Source organism: Nannobrachium achirus, assembly GCF_963921795.1.
Source record: "Nannobrachium achirus genome assembly, contig: SCAFFOLD_112, whole genome shotgun sequence".
Lineage (NCBI taxonomy): Eukaryota > Metazoa > Chordata > Actinopteri > Myctophiformes > Myctophidae > Nannobrachium > Nannobrachium achirus.
In genome coordinates this window covers 47,501-70,339 of record NW_027665015.1, presented here as the reverse complement: position 1 = coordinate 70,339, position 22,839 = coordinate 47,501, and the positions used below count along the sequence as shown (strand labels likewise).

Below are 22,839 nucleotides of genomic sequence, written 5' to 3'. Positions count from 1 at the left end.
TGAAATAAATACTGATCTGCATTTGCAGTAGATCTCTGAATAAGAGAAAATAATTATTATGTTATATAATTATATAAAATAATAATAATTATAAGTATGACAATACATAATATGTACAGTGAATATATAAATGCATATATACTGTGTACATCTATCACCAGTGAATATGAATAGATGTACAATACATCTATGAATGAAGTACAGTCTCACAAGGGTTATACTTAACAGGCATCTGTCAATATGTGCCAATGTACCGTAGGCCTACATGTTGTATTGTAGTAATACAATAGTACAAATAGGTTAGAGATGATGGTGAGAAAATTGATTTCGTGGTTCATTTAGAGATGGTTAAAACAATGAGGACGTTTCTTTCATTCATTGAGTTTTATTTTTGCATGGCGTAGGTGGGAATCGAACACCTGACCCGGCGTAGGTGGGAATCAAACCCACGACCTTCGGATCCTCACCAACCATACCTAAAATCGACAAAAGTCAAAATGTTCATGAATCTATCATATATACTCATAAACTATTTGGACAGATCACTGGGGAGATGCACACGGAGACTGGCCTGTTGCATTTTTCATCCCTTCCACGCTCCTTTTCTCTTTCTTTTTCTCTCTCTCCTCTTTTTTCCTTCTTCCCCCCCTCTCCCCTTCCATTTTTTCCCCCTTCCCCCCCTAGGTAGGCAATTGTTCCCCAGCCCCAGAGCAGACACTCAAACCACTAGGCCACTGGAACTGGTACATGATATCATTGCAATCCTTGAAAATCACAACATAGGTGTAGACATGACAGTTTGTATTATAATGCTTGTTTCAGGATTTATGATGCAAAATACATTATTTAGTAATGGCGGATATTAAAATACGCATCAAGGGGGGTTGGGGGACATTTATAGGAAGGCTCCATATCAGACATTGTTCAAGGAACCAAACTGTAAAGTCTACCAAATGTCATGGTATTATGCTTATATAAACCCCAAGCGGGATTCGATCCAACTACCTTTTGCATGAAAGGCATATGCCCTGACCACTACACTAGGCAGCCGCAGGATCTGTTAACCATGTTTGTTTAAAAAAAAAAACTTCTATGTAGGCTGAGTGCCTTGATTTTATTGATTTATTTTTTATATTTTGGAGGCTTGGGGTGAAATCAATGTAATCTGAGTATTTCTGACATTTTCGAGTGATCATATTGTCTTTTACTCAGAACAGAAAAAAAAAAACGGCCGGTAGAGAAGGGCTCATTTTAAACATGAACGTGATCTGGAGTTAGATCAGACGTGTCAACATTAAAGAGTTTGACATAGGCACATGCCATGGGCATCCAGGATGTTAACATCAACTCAACCCGATGTGGGGTTTGAACTGCCAACCATCCGTATACCAGGCACAGGCACTGACCACTACACTACGGCAGTCACACATAATGGACTTGTCATTTAAAAAAAAAAAGAAAAGAAAAAAGAAAAAGTTCCATGTAATGTACTTGACGCCTTCTTTCAAAATGATATAGCGCCCCCCTTTGGCCAATTGGGGTAAGATTGGTTTCAGTGATATTTGGACTTACCCTCTACAGTAGTTGTGGGGCTCATTTTAAACATGAACGTGATCTGGAGTTAGATCAGACGTGTGGAGTTAGATCAGACGTGTCAACATTAAAGAGTTTGACATATGCACATGACATGGGCATCCAGGATGTTAACATCAACTCAACCCGACGTGGGGTTTGAACTGACAACCATCCGTATACCGGGCACAGGTACTGACCACTACACTACGGCAGTAACACATAATGGACCTGTCATTTTAAAAAAAAAAAGAAAAGAAAAAAGAAAAAGTTTCATGTAAATCTACAGTAGTTGTGGGGCTCATTTTATACATGAACGTGATCTGGAGTTAGATCAGACGTGTCAACATTAAAGAGTTTGACATATGCCATGGGCATCCAGGATGTTAACATCAACTCAACCCGATGTGGGATTTGAACTGACAACCATCCGTATACCAGGCACAGGCACTGACCACTACACTACGGCAGTCACACATAATGGACCTGTCATTGAAAAAAAAAAAGAAAAGAAAAAAGAAAAAGTTTCATGTAAATCTACAGTAGTTGTGGGGCTCATTTTAAACATGGACGTGATCTGGAGTTAGATCAGACGTGTCAACATTAAAGAGTTTGACATATGCACATGCCATGCGCATCCAGGATGTTAACATCAACTCAACCCGAAGTGGGGTTTGAACTGATAACCATCCGTATACCAGGCACAGGCACTGACCACTACACTACGGCAGTGACACATAATGGACCTGTCTTTTTTTTTTTTTAAAGAAAAGAAAAAAGAAAAAGTTTCATGTAATGTACTTGACGCCTTCTTTCAAAATGATATAGCGCCCCCCTTTGGCCAATTGGGGTAAGATTGGTTTCAGTGATATTTGGACTAACCCTCTACAGTAGTTCATCATGAAAATTTTACTTTGCATGTATGTTTTAGAGGCAGAAGAATAATTTGCATAAAAATGCAATATTGATTGAATTATTAAAAAAGCATGTTTAAATTTTTAAAAAATCCGATCTGACAGATCTTTAGATATTGGTCCAAAGTTCATGTAAAAAAAGTTCCGTGCACGTGACGCGAAAGTTCCGGAATAAAAGCGGGTTTAAGTGTTTTACAAACTGCTCAAAATGGCAGAAAATCTAAGGACGGAGCGTACTTAACAAAGACACAGATGGCTTCCGCTTGAGTCAAGGCACGCGTGTAACCAAGTTGCATGTCTTCAAACGAAACGAGGCATGACTTATGCCCCTTTAAAGTTTGAGTTTTCAAACGCTTCGTATAGCGCCCCCCTTTGGCCAATTGGAGTAAGATTGCTTTCAGTGATATTTGGACTAACCCTCTACATATTTGCCAAATGCCATGAACGTGTCACTTTGCATGTATGATTTAGAGGCAGAAGAATAATTTGCATGAAACTGCATTATACAGTGAATTATTAAAAAATAATGTTTCGCTTTAAAGAAAATCCGGCCGCTGTGCGATGACCGTGTTAGTCCAAAGTTCATGTAAAAAAAGTTTCGCGCACGTTACGCGAAAATCCCAGGAGGAGATAGATTTTGACTGTTTTTCATATAATTCAAAATTGTGGGAGAGGTAAAGGTCAGAGGACAAAAGTCAGAGCGTAAAAGTTGTTCGGCATGAGGAGACGCATAAGTGTATACAGGTTTCATTGCTGTACCTGAAACAGGGCATGAGCTACACCAGTTCAAAGTTGGCATTTTTCAAAGGCTTCCTACAGCGCCACCCTTTGGCCGATTGTTGCGAGCTTCGTGTTTTTGCCGTTTGGCATAGTCCTCTGCCATACTGCCGAGTTTCGTAAAAAGCGACTGCACGGTCTAGCCGCTAGAGAAAAAGTGGCGGAAGAATAATAATAATGAGAAAGTCCAATATCAATGAGTGGCCATTTGCCACTTCGTGGCCTTGGCCACTAATAATAATATAACAAATTAGAGATACTGTTCCTACGAAACAGTGTGGGCTCGCTTGTAAAAAAGAACATTTGTTGGTTTTGTTTGTTGGCATAGGCGGCGTGTGAGCCAAACGTTTGGAGAGGCTATGTTGCTAACACACCCAGTATAGCCAAATCTGAGCACATTTAGATCTATAAAGGCCAAATAAAAACATTAAGATTATAAACGCCATTTGAGATGTTTATAGATTAGAATTTGTACACACTTCCTGCCAAATAATAATTATATAATTCCAGTTCACTGCGCAAATGTATAGGTCATTTCAATTAAGCTCTGAGTCAGCAGAGCTCCCTTTGTTTAAAGTTAAACTATAGGCTATAACATGACATAGGCCATAGAATGGACAGTGGATCTTCAGCCAAGCATTGTGAATAAAAACGTAGGCACGCTCGTTCTTGTCCTCACCTCAAAGTAAACGCTGGAGTATTTCTTCAAATTGACTGGATCCAACCTGGATCACGCAAGTAAGAGGTAACATCCAGGTCTTTATGCTTTCACATCAAACAAAGTAATCACTCATACATGTGTGAACAAGTTAGAGAATTTAGATGAGACCTTTTTGCTTTTAGAGAGATTGAATCTCTCAGTCGTCTCTTATGCGCTCTCTCTCTCTTTCTCTCTTTTTTTGAGAGAGCGACACACACACACACACACACACACACACACACACACACACACACACACACACACACACACACACACACACACACACACACACACACACACACGCTGTGAGCGTCGGCCCTGAAAGCAGCCTATATATTTTGTTTTATTTATTTTAGAATGCGCCTAGAACTCCAACAGACACGAGGGGTATGAAACTCCAACCAGAGTGCACAAAATGAACAAAATGCCCAGAGATTGAGTGACGTAGAGTCAAATGCTCTCCACATGGTCTCCCGAGACAATGAGAATGAGGTTCTGGATCCAGTGAGCGACAGGATCATTCCTGTCGCTCCAATGACCATTCAGCATGAAGGTAGAGAAAGGCCTCTGGAGTTCCCAGACAGAGTCAATGGAAAACCCACTCAGGCAAGCTTGTGGCAAGAATATGTGGCAAAAATATACGGCAGAACTCATTATATATTTCCCCCCAAAGGTGACGTGTTAATTATCATGTGAAGCTCAACCAATAATACCCCAGCTAACACCACTCCCAGATTTTCCACACCTCAATTACACCTCATTGGCTAAGGGCCCTGCCTTCATACTGTCTTCGACGGAACTCAAATACAATCATGCCACCTCATTGGCTAGTGGCTCTGCCCTTCTACTGTCTGCGGCGGAAAATACCAACTGTCTGCGGCGGAAATATGCGGCGGAACTCACTCTATAAATAATGAGGATAACATAGTGTTCTCGCCTTCGGCGAGCCCACAATAACAAAAAATGATTCAGGATTCCAATTCAAAAGAAGCAAAAATAGCCGATCTACAAGCTCAAAGCGCAGCGTTTTGAGCTTGTAGATCTGCTATTTTTGCTACTTTTGTATGAGATACTAGAATGACAAAGTAGGACGTAGCAATATGCAATGTGGCCCTCTGGAGTGAAGGTGGAAATATAGTGGCCCTCACCATCATCAAAGTTGCCCACCCCTGCCCTAAATGATATGTGTTTGGCGAGGACCCCCTAAATGATATGTATTTGGCCTTTTAGATCCCCTAAATGATATGTATTTGGCCTTTTAGACCCCCTAAATGATATGTATTTGGCCTTTTAGACCCCCTAAATGATATGTATTTGGCCTTTTAGACCCCCTAAATGATATGTATTTGGCCTTTTAGACCACCTAAATGATATGTATTTGGCCTTTTAGACCCCCTAAATGATATGTATTTGGCCTTTTAGACCCCCTAAATGATATGTATTTGGCCTTTTAGACCCCCTAAATGATATGTATTTGGCCTTTTAGACCCCCTAAATGATATGTATTTGGCCTTTTAGACCACCTAAATGATATGTATTTGGCCTTTTAGACCCCCTAAATGATATGTATTTGGCCTTTTAGACCCCCTAAATGATATGTATTTGGCCTTTTAGACCCCCTAAATGATATGTATTTGGCCTTTTAGACCCCCTAAATGATATGTATTTGGCCTTTTAGACCCCCTAAATGATATGTATTTGGCCTTTTAGACCCCCTAAATGATATGTATTTGGCCCTTTCAAGGGGAATGAAGGCAACTACGTATAGATAGGAATCCTGGTCAATGAATTACATAGAGCAGGGTCTTCAACAGGGTGTCCAGGACCCCTAGGGGGTCCTCATATTTACTACAGGGGTCCGCCAATTAATTGTGCGATGGGGAACGTGAGCTTGTAGATCTGCTATTTTCTGAGAGTATGTGTGAGAGGGGAAAAAAAGCAGAGCCAATGACAGTAAAAAGGTTCACTGTCTGAAAACACATTTACGTGAATCCAACTTATTAATAGAAATGATAATGTATGTTAAACAACTCTATGAAGCCATCTATGAAATCTATGGACAAGGTTATTTTCCACATATTCTTACAATATACAGTGGGGGGGTCTCTGCTACATCTAAGTCATGACCCTGTAGATCTGCTATTTTGGCTGAATGTTCACCTAGATGTGGTTAAATACTCGGCTTCTTGTTTGATGTGAATATATACATTTTTTCTTATCACAGCAATGTTGAGGAACCAGAACACAACTAGAAGCAGTGCTCTTCCGAGCACAGGTCTCCACCAGGCCACACAAATCGGCCTGTTATAGCGCCACCATGAGGCTGATTTGAAAAATGTGGGGCAGAGGTTCTGATTTGGCATCCAGGGAGTGTGTGTGCTCAGTTTGGCAGCGATCGGGCCAACGGCGCCGGAGATTAGCTGGTAACAACCAGGCCACACAAATCGGCCTGTTATAGCGCCACCATGAGGCTGATTTGAAAAATGTGGGGCAGAGGTTCTGAATTGGCATCCAGGGAGTGTGTGTGCTAATTTTGGCAGCGACCGGGCCAACGGCGGCGGAGATTAGCTGCTCACAAACTGCGAGGACGCACGCACGCACGCACGGACGCACGCACGGACGGACGGACGGACGGAGGGGAAAACATACTCTCCCTCAGCCTTCGGCTGGTGGAGACAATAATGTTACTCATATTTACAGAACCACCAAATATTCTAAACTTTCCACGATTCTGCCAATAATAATAATTAAACACAAGTATCTGCCGGACCAAACAATGAATCATGTGACGTATTGACTCATTCCATGGCACGTACAGTATGTGTATCCAGAAGAATACTTCACAGAAGAGAGTTCATGTACAGTAAGAGACGTTTGACTGAGTGGATTCCACATGGATTCTAATGATTGAATATAAATAAAGTAAATCATGTTGATCCTCTGTTTCTCTCAGGGTCCATCAGCAGAGAGCAGGGTCTCCTGTACCCAGCTGTGTCTCCATGAAGAGTGACTGGTCCATGGGTAGACCTATTCACTTCAAAGATGGACACCACTCTACTGATCCCAGGTCAGAATGTAAAACATTCAGAAAACATATATTTTAGTTAAAGTCCTACTATTTGTCATATACTTTGCTGTATGCAAGATTTGTTCTCCGCATTTGACCCATCTCTTGGAGCAGTGAGCCGCAGCTGTTGATCAAACCTCCCAATCCAACCCTTGATGCTGAGTGCCAAGCAGGGAGGCCCATGAGGTCCCAATGTTACAGTCTTTGTTATTATGATCTGGCTGGGGATCGAACCCTGACCTCCAAGTCTCAGAGCGGACACTCTAACCACAAAGCCACTGACCTGGTTTATGATCAGACTCTACTGGTCACAGGTCAAAATGTCAGGCCTCATTTAGACTGCAGTCAAATCTAGCCTACATCAGATTTATTTCTCAAATCCGATCTTTTGGCCCGACTGTTCACACTGCATTTGCAAGTGACCAGATCTGATCTGTGTGTTCAGGCTGATTTTAACAACTTCAATCCAAAGCTGCCCTGTGTTGACATATCTGCTTTGGTTACCGTGGTAACGACGTAGGCACCATGGCCTTTTCTATCTTTATATGTGTTCTTCAAATTCTTAATTTTCCTCTGACATTGCAGATAAGTCCTTGTGAACCCATTTTCTGCCAATGCTGTGAGAAATGTCTTCATATTGTCTTGCTTGTTCCTGTACATTTCTCATGTTGGCCTACTAGGCATCCCCCCAAAGTGCTAGTCCACTGAATCCTGCTCGCCATTTCTTCCGTAGCGTAAAACGTATGCTGAACTATTGTTTTATTTTCATTACAACCCTTGCACTCTCGTAAATAAACATACAATTCTCGTGCTCTGTAATGACGTCCGTAGCTTTCGGGTCGCGCTGCAAGTGGCGTTTTGGACAGTTTGATATGCGACTTGGCTCGTTAGATCAGGTTACTGCTTCCATGTGACCTGTCTGCATTTAGTCTCATTTAAACAAATCAGATTCCAATCTGGGTGTGGCACAGACCTGTTTCAGGCTGGATTTGACTGTCAGTGTAAATGGGGTCTAAAACACACAGAAAACAACACTTAATTTAGTTGATATCAAACTCTACTGAACAGACATTGTGGTCTGGCTCTTAATATTTTAGAGTGACAACATCCTTCCATATTTGCCAGACCCATGAAATGGGTAGGCCTACATAAGCAAATGTCTGTCCGGGTTTTCTATATAAAGGGTATATATGATGATGACATGATGATGACATGCCTACAAAAGGCATGATGTCATAAATGATGATGACAGATAGGGGGTCTGGCACAACCAGGTTGACCTGGTCTAGTTTATAAAAGGATTCCAATTAAAAATAGCTAAAAAATAATTCAGGATTCCAATTCAAAAATAGAAAAAAATGCTGATTTACAAGTTCAAAACGCATCGACCTCCACACACACAGTATGTGAATCCTCTTACAGTATATCTCTGCTGTCGGGCCGAAACCTCCTAACTCCAAAATATTCATTTTTGGGAAGATGAGCTCAAGTGGAGTTAGGAGGTTTTGACCGAAGGGCTTTTTACTACTTTTCATTGGTTGAATATTATTTTAAACAACACACAGACGTAAAGGGTGTTCAATAGCACATATTTATGAAAAAAGAGAGGGCCAATCGGGTGGAGTTAGCTGGTTTGGCAGAAAGTGTGGAGTTAGGAGGTTTGACTTATGCATTCACATGATAATTGAGTATTATTTTTCTCATTCCAGAAATGTTCACCCCAGAGCAGAGTCTCCAACACAGTCTCCAACACAGTCTCCAACAAACATTCGCTTATTTTTATTATGTCGGTCAATCTTAAATAGTAGGCTAAGATACAAAAAAGTACCAACCAGGGGTTGACACTCTTCGAATAATTTGTGCTTGTGTCGCAACGTGAATATCGATATGAAAACAAGGTGTCGCGAGTCAGAGACTGAAGCGGCTCGTGGCTCACTCTTGTACCGCACGAAGGAAAGGTATAGCCCGCACTCACTCTTGTACCGAGCTGCGTGCGGCTCGCTAAATATCCATGCAGAAAGAGAGAGGCAGCCGTCACAGGCCGTCGGGCTGTGGCACGTCGCGACAAACTCTGGAGATAAGATTAGAATCCTGCAAACGTATTAACGTTGATGATGTTGTGCGTGAATGAAACCCCACTGATTTATAACTAGTTGCATTGGAGGCTGAAGCTACTGCTGCTGCTCCGAAAACTTCTGCGGTCTGTGGCAACAGCCTATCAGCGCAACGTTGTCATAGAGATGACAGCCCATAATACCATGTTGCCCGGCATCAGCCAATCAGCGCGTCGTTGTCTCTCTCTCTCTCTCACACACACACTCAGCGCATGTAATGAAAGGGAATGAAGACATAGAAGTGGAAACAAAAAACAAAACGTGGAGATATTTTTCCACTTTTTTTTTTTTTTTTTACTATAATTCGTCCTGGGCCCGGACATGGACCGCGGTCCGCCTATTGAGGACCCCTGCCGTATGTCAATGAACAGCATCTCTCTCTTAAAAGAGCTTTGCCACTGCTTGGTCAGGATGGGACAAGATGGGCTCTCTGCTCTATTGAGAAAACTTGTTGTGATTTGGCACTTTAATGAAATTAAATGACATGTATTTGGCCTTTTGGACCCCCTAAATCATATGGGCAACTAGCGGCCCGGGGGCCACATGGTTCAATATTATTTTAACCAACACACAGACATAAAGATGTATATTTGTAGCTTATTGACCAGTATTACAATTTTATTGTATTCTTTATGCCCAATGTATTTATATTTAAGTTCATGAAGTTAGCATAAGAACATATAAACGCATTTGCAAGTTTTCAGGATTCCAATTAAAAAAATAGAAAAAATAGCTGATTTACAAGCTCAAAACGCATCGACCTCCACACACACAGTATGTGAATCCTCTTACAGTATATCTCTGCTGTCGGGCCGAAACCTCCTAACTCCAAAATGTTCACTATAGTTAGGCCTAAATCAGAATTTAGCCTACAAAAACAAATATGTTGCAACATACTGTACATGTACTGTAAGCCCCTCCCATACACTGAATGGGTTAATAAACTGACTTCTTCATTCACATGATAATTGAGGATTCTTTTTCTCATTCCAGAAGTGTTCACCCCAGAGCAGAGTCTCCAACACCCAGCCTTCTGTCCATGAAGAGTGACTGGTCTAAAGGAGCACTGATTAACTTCAGTAATGAACCTGGACCTCCACACACACAGTATGTCAATGAACAGCATCTCTCTCTTATAAGAGCTTTGACACTGCTTGGTCAGGATGGGACAAGATGGGCTCTCTGCTCTATTGAGAAAACTTGTTGTGATTTGGCACTTTAATAAAATTAAATGATATGTGTTTGGCGAGGTCCCCCTAAATGATATGTATTTTGGACCCCTTAAATTAGATGTATTTGGCCTTTTGGACCCCCTAAAAATCAGGGTTGGGCAACTTTGATGATGGAGAGGGCCACTATATTCCCACACTCAGTCCAGAGGGCCACAATGCATATACAGTGAAAGTTAACAACATTAGCTGATCTACAAGCTCAAAACGCTTTGCAGTGCGGCACTTTATGAGCTTGTAGATCTGCTATATTTGCAATTTTTTAATTTTATTTTTTAATCCTGAAAAGTAAAATTGTTATTTAATTTCAAAAGCATTTACATGTTCTTCTGTTAACTGAAGTAATTAAAGCGGGTCATGTTTGCATGTTTGGAATTGTAACAGCTGAAAACAATATATCAGTATTCCGATATTAATCTGCGGACCGTATTAAGTGAAGGTGGGGGCCGCATGTGGCCCCCGGGCTGCCAGTTGACCATGTATGCCCTTATGATATGTATTTGGCCTTTTGGACCCCCTAAACAATATCTATTTGGTGAGGACCCCCTAAATGATATGTATTTGGTGAGGACCCCCTAAATGATATGTATTTGGCCTTTTGGACCCCCTAAATGATATGTATTTGACCTTTTGGACCCCCTAAATGATATGTATTTGGCCTTTTGGACCCCCTAAATGATATGTATTTGGCCTTTTGGACCCACCTAAGTATTTGGTGAGGTGAGGACCCCCTAAATGATATGTACTTGGTGAGGACCCCCTAAATGATATGTACTTGGTGAGGACCCCCTAAATGATATGTATTTGGCCTTTTAGAGGGGAAATGGAGGTGACCATGTATAGCTGGTCAATGAAGTATTTAGAGCAGGGGTCTTCAACAGGGGGTCCGGGACCCCTAGAGGTTCTCAGAGTTACTACACAAACAATTATTTGTGTGATGAGGAACGTGAGCTTGAAGATCTGCTATTTTCTGAGAGTAGGTGTGAGAGGGAAAAAGAGCAGAGCCAATGAGGTTCACTGTCTGAAAACATTAACATGAATCCAACATATTAATAAACATGATAATGTATGTCAAACAACTCTATGAAGCTATCTATGAAATCTAGGGAAAAGGTTATTCTCCACATATTCTTACAATATACAGTGGGAGGTCCCTGCTACATCTACATGTCATGAGCTTGTAGATCTGCTATTTTGTCTGAATGTTCATCCAGATGTGGTTAAATAAATCAGATCTCACCCCCAGTAACATTTTTATTTACATCCAGTAGAGTGAGACCACTACCTCCAATGTCCTCCATTCACCTTGTATGTAAGGCCTGGTCTGTAAGGCACTTCACGCAGTCTGCTTCTTGTTTGATGTTGGAATGGAAATAAAGAGCAGATCTACAAGCTCACAACACATGGCATGATTGGCATCACAGCACTTCCTGAGCTTGTATCGGCGCTATTCATTGAAGGACAAAGTACATATAGGTTTTAAGTGGTTAATTAAATAATAAGTTACTAAACTATTATCTATTATATTGTGTTCTTCTCCACAGAGAGAGACTCAGAACCACACCTGAACAGAAGACATCCAGACCAACCACAAGTGAACAAAGTATAAGACTGGACACATTTTACACTAATTATCATTTCATATTGATTACTGAAATCTTTAAATAGCAGAAAATATCAGCAGACTAAATGTCCACATTGGTGTTCCAAAAATCAATGTCCAAATGCTGATGATTAACATATACGAACATTTATTTCGCTTTTTTTCCCCCTATTTTTTTACGAATTACCCAGGGGGCAAAGGAAGGTGTGCTGCATTTGCCCCGACATAAAAGGTTGTCCACCAGAAATATTATCTATGACCCAGTAGGATCACAACCTATATGGACAACCCGGTCAATTTGTACGGCAAAGTTCCAATATGGCCGCCTCAATATTAGCCCCTATTAGTTTTAATGGGGGGTGAATAGGGAAAAATTTTAAACTGAGGGATATTTCCACGAAACTTCACAGGTTGATCAATGGTATACATATGAACATTTTTTGTATTGCAAGTTTCCATGAAATCCAATATGGCCGCCACAATATGGCCGCCATAATGTAATAAGGACCCAGAAAATAGGTTTTGCCTCTAACTTCTGAACCAGATGAGCTAGAAACGCAAACTTGGTGTCTATTTCATGGTGTCTGACCATGGGAGACTCAATGGAATAGCTAATTTTATTATTGGGTGTGTCTGGACCTTTATTGTGCATATTTGCAAGATGGTGGACTCCCAAAATAGAGCTTTAACATAATTTCTACCATGATTGTTGACTGCTTTTGCAAATACAAGCAATATGAATCCATTTGCTAAGATTTATGGCACAGAAGGGACTTATACCTGTATTATTCTTGAGTTTGCATGTTGTCAAAATGGCTGTAAACGAGATATTATATTTCCTGTCCGATTCTACTGTATGTAGTTGTAGCAATGACTTCAGATAAAATCAGAGACCAAAACAATGTATCTTAGAAATTATTTTTTTATTTAAAAAATTAATAAAAAAAAGAGAGAGATTATCTCAATGAAATGAATGCAACTGCCTTTTTGGGTCTTTCACACATAGACATGCACATGCTTTCCAACAACTTCAGCTTCAGGGAAATTATAATGAACACATGATTAAAACAGGCTGCATTATAATGCAAATAATTGCTAGTCACTATCACTGTCACGTGTACCTATCCTGCTGCATCTTGTCTCCAGTCCTTGGCAACGACACCCCAAGTAGCATGCAATTCCCTTCTTCGCACATGAACAGTTTTTCTGGCAGCCTTTGATACAGCTACATGATATTGCCTTGTCCATTGATATAGGCCAGGCTGGCTCTGTAGATGGACAGGGGACTGCCTTCCCATGGCGGCAGCATGATATAGGCATCTATATCATGCTGCCACCCACCTCCTAGACCTTCCAGAGCTGTGGGTGAGAACAGAGCAGGATGCATATCTTCCTATCCATCACATGGTCTCAGCCCTTGGACTTGCACAGTGTCGTGCCCTGCCCTTTATTCACAGCCTGAGTGGCAGAGATACCACCAGCTATCCCTTTTTCACTGGAAAGAAGGCATGGTTCAAGACCAGCATGGGTCTAGATCTCCCTGCACTTCAGGAGTTTGGTGAAAATTCCTCTTATTCCCTCTCAGAGGATGTCAAGAATCAGGCTAGAGACCTCACAATAGCTGTATATGCATCAAAAGCTGACCATTCGGAGGACTTTGACCTGGCAAAGCTGAGAGTGTACAAGTTCCTAAATAACCGATCAACCCATGTTGAAGCTGCTGCCACCTACAGAAAATGCCTTTGGCCTGCACCTGAAAAGAGCTGCTCTTGCAGCCATAATAGATAAAACTGCACACATCGCGAAGCCAGACATCCCTTGCTTCACTGAATATGGATGGTCTCTCAGTGATGGGAAGGCAGTCCCTGTCCATCTACAGAGCCAGCCTGGCCTATATCAATGGACAAGGCAATATCATGTAGCTGTATCAAAGGCTGCCAGAAAAACTGTTCATGTGCCATCCATCCATCCATCCATCCATCTTCAACCGCTTATCCGGAATCGGGTCGCGGGGGTAACGGTTCCAACTGAGACTTCCAGATTTCCTTATCCTGCGTAACTTCCTCCACTCCCTCTGGGAGTATACCGAGGCGTTCCCAGGCCAGTCTGGAGATATAATCCTTCCATCTGGTCTTAGGTCTGCCACGGGGTCTCCTCCCAGTGGGACGTGCATCGAGGACCTTCCTAGGAAGGCGCTCGGGGGGCATCCGTACTAGATGCCCGAACCACCTAAGCTGACTCCTTTCCAAGTGAAGGATCTCGGGTGATTGAACTTCATGTGCGAAGAAGGGAATTGCATGCTACTTGAGGTGTCGTTGCCAAGGACTGGAGACAAGATGCAGCAGGATAGGTACACATCACATGACAGTGATAGTGACTAGCAATTATTTGCATAATAATGCAGCCTGTTTTAATCATGTGTTCATTATAATTTCCCTGAAGCTGAAGTTGTTGGAAAGCATGTGCATGTCTATGTGTGAAAGACCCAAAAAGGCAGTTGCATTCATTTCATTGAGATAATCTCTCTCTTTTTTTATTAATTTTTTAAATAAAAAAATAATTTCTAAGATACATTGTTTTGGTCTCTGATTTTATCTGAAGTTATTGCTACAACTACATACAGTAGAATCGGACAGGAAATATAATATCTCGTTTACAGCCATTTTGACAACATGCAAACTCAAGAATAATACAGGTATAAGTCCCTTCTGTGCCATAAATCTTAGCAAATGGATTCATATTGCTTGTATTTGCAAAAGCAGTCAACAATCATGGTAGAAATTATGTTAAAGCTCTATTTTGGGAATCCACCATCTTGCAAATATGCACAATAAAGGTCCAGACACACCCAATAATAAAATTAGCTATTCCATTGAGTCTCCCATGGTCAGACACCATGAAATAGACACCAAGTTTGCGTTTCTAGCTCATCTGGTTCAGAAGTTAGAGGCAAAACCTATTTTCTGGGTCCTTACATTATGGCGGCCATATTGTGGCGGCCATATTGGATTTCATGGAAACTTGCAATACAAAAAATGTTCATATGTATACCATTGATCAACCTGTGAAGTTTCGTGGAAATATCCCTCAGTTTAAAATTGTTCCCTATTCACCCCCCATTAAAACTAATAGGGGCTAATATTGAGGCGGCCATATTGGAACTTTGCCGTACAAATTGACCGGGTTGTCCATATAGGTTGTGATCCTACTGGGTCATAGATAATATTTCTGGTGGACAACCTTTTATGTCTGGGCAAATGCAGGTTTCCTAAAAAAAAGGCTGGTTTGCCCCCTGGGTAAATTGTAGATTTTTTGGCAGGTATAAGAAATAGTTTTAATGGTAGGCCAATTATTCGATGTAAAGTTATAAATTAACTTTAACATGTTAAACATGTCTTCATTCTCTTCTCATAGCAGGTGTCAGTCCGCTGGAGTGTTTAAAGGTTTATAAGGTCGGTTTGAACCGTCTTGATCGTGTGACATACGTCACTGAAGTGCCCTCCCTCAGCAGCATCTACACAGAGCTGTACATCTCAGCGGGAGAGAGTGAAGGGGTTAATAACCAACATGAGGTCTGGCAGCTAGAGACAGCTTCCAAGAAGACCCTCCATGACCAACCAATCAAATGCTGTGACATCTTTAAGCCCCTCCTCCTTGGCAGAGATAAACCCAACAGAAGAGTTCTGACCAAGGGCATCGCTGGCATTGGAAAAACCTTCTCTGTGCGAAAGTTCACTCTGGACTGGGCAAGGGGTTTGGAAAATCAAGATGTCATTCTCCTGGTTCCCTTCTCATTCCGGGAGCTGAACCTGGTCAGAGATGAGCAGCACAGTCTTCTCTCACTGATTCATCGTTTCCACCCAGAGTTAAAGAAGGTCACAGCAGAGCAGCTCGCTGTCTGGAAGGTTGGCTTCATCTTTGATGGTCTGGATGAAAGCAGGTTTCCGCTGAAATTCGAGAACATTGATATTGATTCTGATGTCTTCCACAACAATGACATCGTTTCTGATGCCACAGTGACATCATCAGTGGACTTGCTGTTGACAAACCTGATCAAGGGGAATCTGCTCCCTTCAGCCCTCCTCTGGATAACTACCAGACCTGCAGCAGCCAATCAGATCCCTCCTGCATATGTTGACTTGGTGACAGAAGTACGAGGCTTCACAGACCGCCAGAAGGAGGAGTTCTTCAGGAAGAGATTCAGTGATGAGAAGTTGGCCAACAAAATCATCTCACACGTGAAGACATCAAAAAGCCTCCACATCATGTGTCACATCCCAGTCTTCTGTTGGATCACTGCTACCGTTCTGGAGGACATGTTGAAGACAGACGAGACAGAAAAGCTGCCCAAGACCCAGACTGCGATGTACAGCAGCTTCCTGTGGGTTCAGACAAAGAGGAAGAATCTGAAGTTTGGAGAGACTGATGAGGTTAATCAACAGCCTTCAAGCTCAGTAAAGGGTGATGGCGACAGGGCGATGAGTCAAAAACCAAGAGAAAATTCTATGAAGGCGAAGATGATGACCTGGTTGAAGACCACGACACAAAGATTGCTGGGAGTGAGTGCAACAACTAGCAATCTTCCAATGTCCAACACTGACAAGGAGGTTCTTCTGAAGCTGGGCAGGCTGGCATTTGAACATCTGGAAAAAGGTAGCATGATGTTCTACCAAGAAGACCTGGAAGAGTGTGGTCTTGATGTGAAAGACGCCTCGTTGTACTCAGGAGTGTGCACAGAGATCTTCAAAGAAGAGACTGTTCAATCTGAGAGAAAGGTCTACAGCTTTGTTCATCTTAGCATCCAGGAGTTTCTGGCTGCAGTCTACCTGTTCCACTGTTACACACAGAGGAACATGAAGGTACTGAAGACATTCCTGGAAGACAAAGACAAAGAAGAGGAAATAATGTCCCTGGATGTCTTCCTGAAGAAAGCCTTTGAAAAATCAACAAAGAGTAAGAATGGCCACCTGGACCTCTTTCTCCGGTTCCTTCATGGCCTCTCACTGCAGTCCAACCAAAGTCTTTTAGGAGGCCTGTTGGATCAGACAGACCACAGTCCAGAGACTATCCAGAGAGTCATTGACAACCTGAAGAAGATGAATGATCAAAGGTTCTCTCCTGACAGATGTATCAACATCCTCCACTGTTTGATGGAGATGAACGACCACTCACTGCACCAGGAGATCCAACAGTACCTGGAGTCAGGGGACGGATCAAAGACAGAACTGTCTGAAAGCCAGTGTTCAGCTCTGGCCCACATACTGCTGATGTCAGAGGAGGTTCTGGATGAGTTGGACCTGGGCAAATACAGAACAGCAGGAAACTGGGGGAAATCCAGACTGGTCCCAGCTGTGAGGAACACCAGAAAGGCTCGGTTAGTAGTCATGTGAATAGAAAACCTATTAGAAGAGAATCTTTCTACCGAAATGATGGTTAATTTAAAATATCCAATAATAATCAGGTCTGGTGGTATTGTGCAAATAAAGGATAGATCCTTGGCTAATAAGACACTAACGTGTGTGTGTGTGTGTGTGTGTGTGTGTGTGTGTGTGTGTGTGTGTGTGTGTGTGTGTGTGTGTGTGTGTGTGTGTGTGTGTGTGTGTGACTGTGTTTGCGCGCGCATCAATTCACTTAATTAAGTATACTCGTTAATAGCAATAAGAGTTAAATTAATTATTTCTGTGGGTTTTAAATCATTGTTTTATTTGATGACCTTCCTGTCCTGGCATTTTTACCTTTGTGCCCTCAAAACATTGACAACACCAAAGGTCAAGTGGTCTTGACCCTAGAATGACAAAACTCCTATGAACATAAAATAATCATTAAAGACGCACACAAGCTACTGTGGAAATACTTTTGGCGCTGCTGAGTATACAACCCTCACCATGTGATTGGGTTGTGGGTTGACTGATTTATTTTCATGATTTTTTGGGGGCATGCTTTTTTTTCCTATAACATGTACTTGATCTAACTTGTGTCTTGTCTCTGTTTTGACATATTCTACATTTACAGACTTGTTGGCTGTGGACTTGAAACGCCAGATTATGAAATTGTGGCTTCAGCTCTCAGCTCTAATCCTTCACATCTAAGAGAATTGGATCTCAGTTATAACGACGTGGAGGATTCATTCATGGAACTCATCTCTGCTGGATTAAAGAGTCCACATTGTGAACTGGAGATACTGAGGTCAGATTAATTAACCAGCATTATTTAGCATTATTTAGAGAAAAGTGGGCGTGGCTGTGAACATTTCCCCCAAAATAAATGTATTAAAACAGAACTGTCTAAATATGTGTCCAAATCTCACTGAAAGTACAGCTTTAGACAGGGACTGAAAATACTTTTTTTTTTTTCTCACTAAAATGTGATAAAGCCACTAAAGCATTTCATAAATTTCAGGCTACATTTCACTTAAACGCCAGAGCTTAACTCTGCATGTAAATAAGACTTTTTTTAATTAATGTGAGAGATCGTCAGGTCATTTGCAGGTTAGAAATTTATTTAGAACTTTAATATCTCAAAAGTAGTATTTCAGCATGGCATCATTCTATAAGCCATATCTTCAAAACTGTTGGGAAAATGAATAAAAATCCAATGACTGGCTCCCAGCCAAATTGGGACACATATAGTGAAAATGGCCAATCTATAAGCTCACAAATTAATTACGTCCTGTGCGAATTACGTCCTGCGCGACTTTAGGGCGAGGTCGCTTTTTCCACCCTTAGTTGTCTTACTGGTTTTATTATATGTACTAATTAATAACTATATGTGATTACCATCTACTACCGTATACCTGGCAACTACCCTGCTGTCTTTCTGTCTGTCTGTCTGTCTGTCTGTCTGTCTGTCTGTCTGTCTGTCTGTCTGTCTGTCTGTCTGTCCTCTCTCAGTCAGTTTGCTGGATCTGTTGTTCACTTGCTGCTTCCTGTTTCCTGTCAGTTAGCTTCCTGTTGGAAGATGACCATGATTTACTTCACATTATTCCTGCCTGCCTGTTCTTTCCATCTCTTTGGTCCCTCCTCCAAAACTCTGATAATAAATCCAGATATGTAATCTTTAATTACAGACTTGCTGGCTGTAACATCACTCAGACAGGATTTGACATCCTGGTCTCAGCTCTCAGATCTAATCTTTCCCATTTGAAAGAATTGGACATCAGTTTCAACTGCTTGCAGGAATCACAAGTGGACCAACTCTCTGCTCTACTGAAGAGTGAAGAGTGTAGACTGCAGATCCTGAGGTAAATAAATAGTGTGTTTTCTCTCTGTGTGGATCTCTACTTGAACATCAACAGCACTTTGTTAAATATGGATTTCTCTGCAGGTTGTCAGGTTGTGGGCTCACAGAGGAAGGCTGTTCTTCTCTGGCTTCAGCTCTGACCTTCAACCACTCCCATCTGAAACAGCTGGACTTGAACTTCAGCCACTTAGGAGGCTCTGGTCTGAAGAAGCTCTCTGCTGCACTGGAGACTCTGAAGTGAGTAGACTTGGACTGTGTCCATGTTGGTTAGTGCAGTGTTTCCCTTACAATGTTGAACTGGCTGGCCAGGTGGGAGGGGGGCTTCACCCATAACGTCCAATGTACAAGACCTCCACAACCATCCTCATCCTTACATCCCTTCTTTAGATGTACAAGACCACCACAACAATCCTCAGCATTCCATCATTTTTTAAATGTGAGCCCACGATGATGAACTAGTCCTCATTCATCCTGTCATTTTCCAGAGTTGAAAAATGTAACAAAAATGATTTTCAGTCCAGGATGAGATAACAGCACAGCAAGACTCTAGACATGTAAAAGTATATCTGACATGATATCAGAGCTTAAATGACATACCGTGCTGTAAACATGAAAACATGCATAAAAGAAAGAAAATAAATCAATAATACTAATGATGAATGAATTACATTTAAAAATACATTTAGAATGAGTTTCAAGTGTTGTCCGTTGGCTCATTTTATCAAAGTCAGTATGGAACTCAGTAAATAAAAACTGCCCACCGTGTTCTAGGAGAACATATCTTTAGTGTGAGCTGTGTTTGTGCGTGCGTGCGTGCGTGCGTGCGTGCGTGCGTGTGTGAGATAGCAAAAGGAACAAAACTATGTTAGGTAGTGGAGACAGTGTGTTAGACAGTCAGATATTGATTCATTATTGTTCTATTTCCTACAGTGTGAATCATTCAGGAGAACACTGGATTAAACCTCAACTCTGTGAGTATCTGTCTGTCTGTCTGTCTGTCTGTCTGTCTGTCTGTCTGTCTGTCTGTCTGTCTGTCTGTCTGTCTGTGTGTCTATCTCTCTGTCTGTCACATTGACATTTTATACACTGTTTTATACTCTGTTGGCCCCTCCCTCCCTGTATTCAGGGGATATTATAAAAAACCTTCACCAATGTATTTTAAAGGTGTTTAGTAACACTAACACTGGGGTTCAAGACCCCTGGAGAGACCATTTAAAACACAGTTCAATCACTGTGTGAAGTGGCAACAAGCTTAGCTCTTATTCAGCAGATAAAAAGTGTTGAGAAGTGTGGTGTTGCTGACCACATCCATAGAGGTGTGTGTGTGTGTGTGTGTGTGTGTGTGTGTGTGTGTGTGTGTGTGTGTGTGTGTGTGTGTGTGTGTGTGTGTGTGTGTGTGTGTGTGTGTGTGTGTGTGTGTGTGTGTGTGTGTGTGTGTGTGTGTGTGTGTGGAGGAACCAGAGGACCTCCAGGTGATCTGGACTCCTGAGGAGCAGTGTCTCCTAGGATTCAACAAACTAATAAAGATACTTTTTAATTTGACACGCTCCCACAAATATAGATTCTCACACAAAACAAGGCTTTGTGACGAGCAGGAAAAGTGGGCGTGGCTGTTCCCGCTGCCCTAGGGGAGTTTCAACCTTTTGAAATGTTTTACTAGACATCTTTACAAACACATTAGTGAGGAAATGTCTTGAGAAGGAATTTATTCCATGTTTGGACATTTTTCTGTCCTGACAACCAGTGGTGGACAAAAAAAAGTACAAATTACAACTACAGTACTTTTAAATTTTTTATCAATGCATTGTTGTATTGAAATGAAGAACATTTCCCCAAAAAATAATGCATTAAAACAGAACTGTCTAAATATTGCAGCGTTTGCGGTCCCTCACAGCTAACTCACTGACTAATAAATAAAAGGAGGAAACAATGATGACGTTTTAACCGGAGCACCAGGTTTTATTACCCTTTCAATACAGGCTAGAACTGGGTTGGGAGGGTGCTGAAAAATAACAAAGAGGCTGCTCTGATCTGTCTAGGCTGTCTCTCCACTTCCTTTTTCCTCTTCGCGCTCTTCTTCATCATCCAACCACCTTTCCCCATTGTCCCCAATGTCTCCGTCTTCACATGGGCAGAGTCGCCACAATGTAGTGAAAATAGACAATCTACAACCTCACAACATAATGTCTGTCTGTCGTGTCAACATGTTGTGAGCTTGAAGATCTGCTGTTTTAGAATTATGAATACTGAATAGGTTCACCAGGGTTCAAGTGGTTAGTTAAACTATTATTATATTATTATTAATGTTATATTATTATATTGTTAATTAAATTATTAGACCTGCAATCAGGAACTGATTTTAATTAATAAAACATTATTTTAATGATATTTATTTTATATGTTAAACACTTAAACCCACGTCACTGACTGGAGTTCCTCAGGGCTCTGACAAATATCAGATCTACAAGCTCACAACCACAAATGGTTCCTCAAAGAACCTTCTTTGAACCATTAACCATTTAAACACTGCGTCTCAATGTTGGACATGTCTTAATACGTGAACATTCATCATAAATAGCAGATCTACAAGCTTACAACACATCCTGCTACAACACGTTTTGAGCTTGTAGATCGGCTATTTTGGAGTGTGGAGGGAGAAACTGAGCAGACCAAGTATAGAGCCCTGGGAGACACCGGTCGATGAAGGGTTAAAGTGGTTGATGGTTCTTTATAGCATTGGTTCTCAAAGTGTGGTCTGGGGACCCACAGGGGTCCTTAGGGGGTTCCAGGGGGTCCCCAGCAAAATGTTTAATACAGCATTACACTCATTTGAACCACTTTATCTATGTTTTACACGTTGACTGCTACTTTAGGTACTTTTGTGTAATGCTGTAGTATGATCAAGTACAGTAGGGGGCGCTAGCTTAGGAAAAATCACAAAAAGTTAGAATATGGAGATTTGTTTTCTTGTTGCTAAATATAAAGATCTAATCTAAAATGACACAGATGTTTTATAGCTCTAAATGTGTTAAATAGCCAACATGTAAAATATGGATAAATGAGTGTGATGCTGTATTAACACATTAGGTCTGCAGATCTACAAGATCACAGCACATCACTTGGTGCTGTGCTGCGAGCTTGTAGACCTGCTATTTTTGAAAAAAATATTAAAGTATGAACATGTGTGTGTGTGTGTGTGTGTGTGTGTGTGTGTGTGTGTGTGTGTGTGTGTGTGTGTGTGTGTGTGTGTGTGTGTGTGTGCATGAGTGTGTTTGTGGCAGACTCTGCTTTTCCAAGATATTTTTTGAAAATAGATGATCTACAAGATCACAACACATCGCGATGCAACGCGTCATGAGCTTGTTTATTTTCAAATATATACAGTAAATGTTTAAAGTGGTTCCCTATCAGACTCACCTCACCGCTACTCACCAGTTAAGAGTGGGGTGGCTCAGAATAAATGACAGAGTACAGCAACTTGCAATGGGCCTGGTGTACAAGATACACTACACCACTATGATACCCAAGTACCTGTCAAAATACTTTATAAACATTAAGGATGTCCATAATTACAACACCAGAGGCAGCGCCACAGATCACTTTCAACCCAGAGTCAAAACCAAC

At 41.4% G+C, this 22,839-nt stretch overlaps 1 protein-coding gene and 1 long non-coding RNA gene across 2 annotated transcripts in view; both read left to right on the top strand.

The window, feature by feature from the left end:
* Positions 1-4,428: 4,428 nt before the first annotated feature.
* Positions 4,429-18,172, top strand: LOC308280657 (protein NLRC3-like; the record flags this gene model as incomplete). The annotated part of the gene is made up of 4 exons (XM_080754985.1): positions 4,429-4,516; positions 15,394-16,406; positions 16,512-17,350; positions 17,989-18,172. The coding sequence occupies 4 exons, from the start codon at positions 4,429-4,431 to the stop codon at positions 18,170-18,172; spliced, it is 2,124 nt and encodes a 707-aa protein (XP_080611111.1).
* A 1,138-nt stretch (positions 18,173-19,310) lies between these two features.
* Positions 19,311-22,839, top strand: part of LOC308280660 — a 4,551-nt gene continuing 1,022 nt past the window's right edge. The window contains exons 1-2 of the long non-coding RNA XR_013961769.1: positions 19,311-19,452; positions 20,146-20,186. This is a non-coding gene — a long non-coding RNA (uncharacterized lncRNA). The remainder of the gene's footprint in view (positions 19,453-20,145; positions 20,187-22,839) is intronic.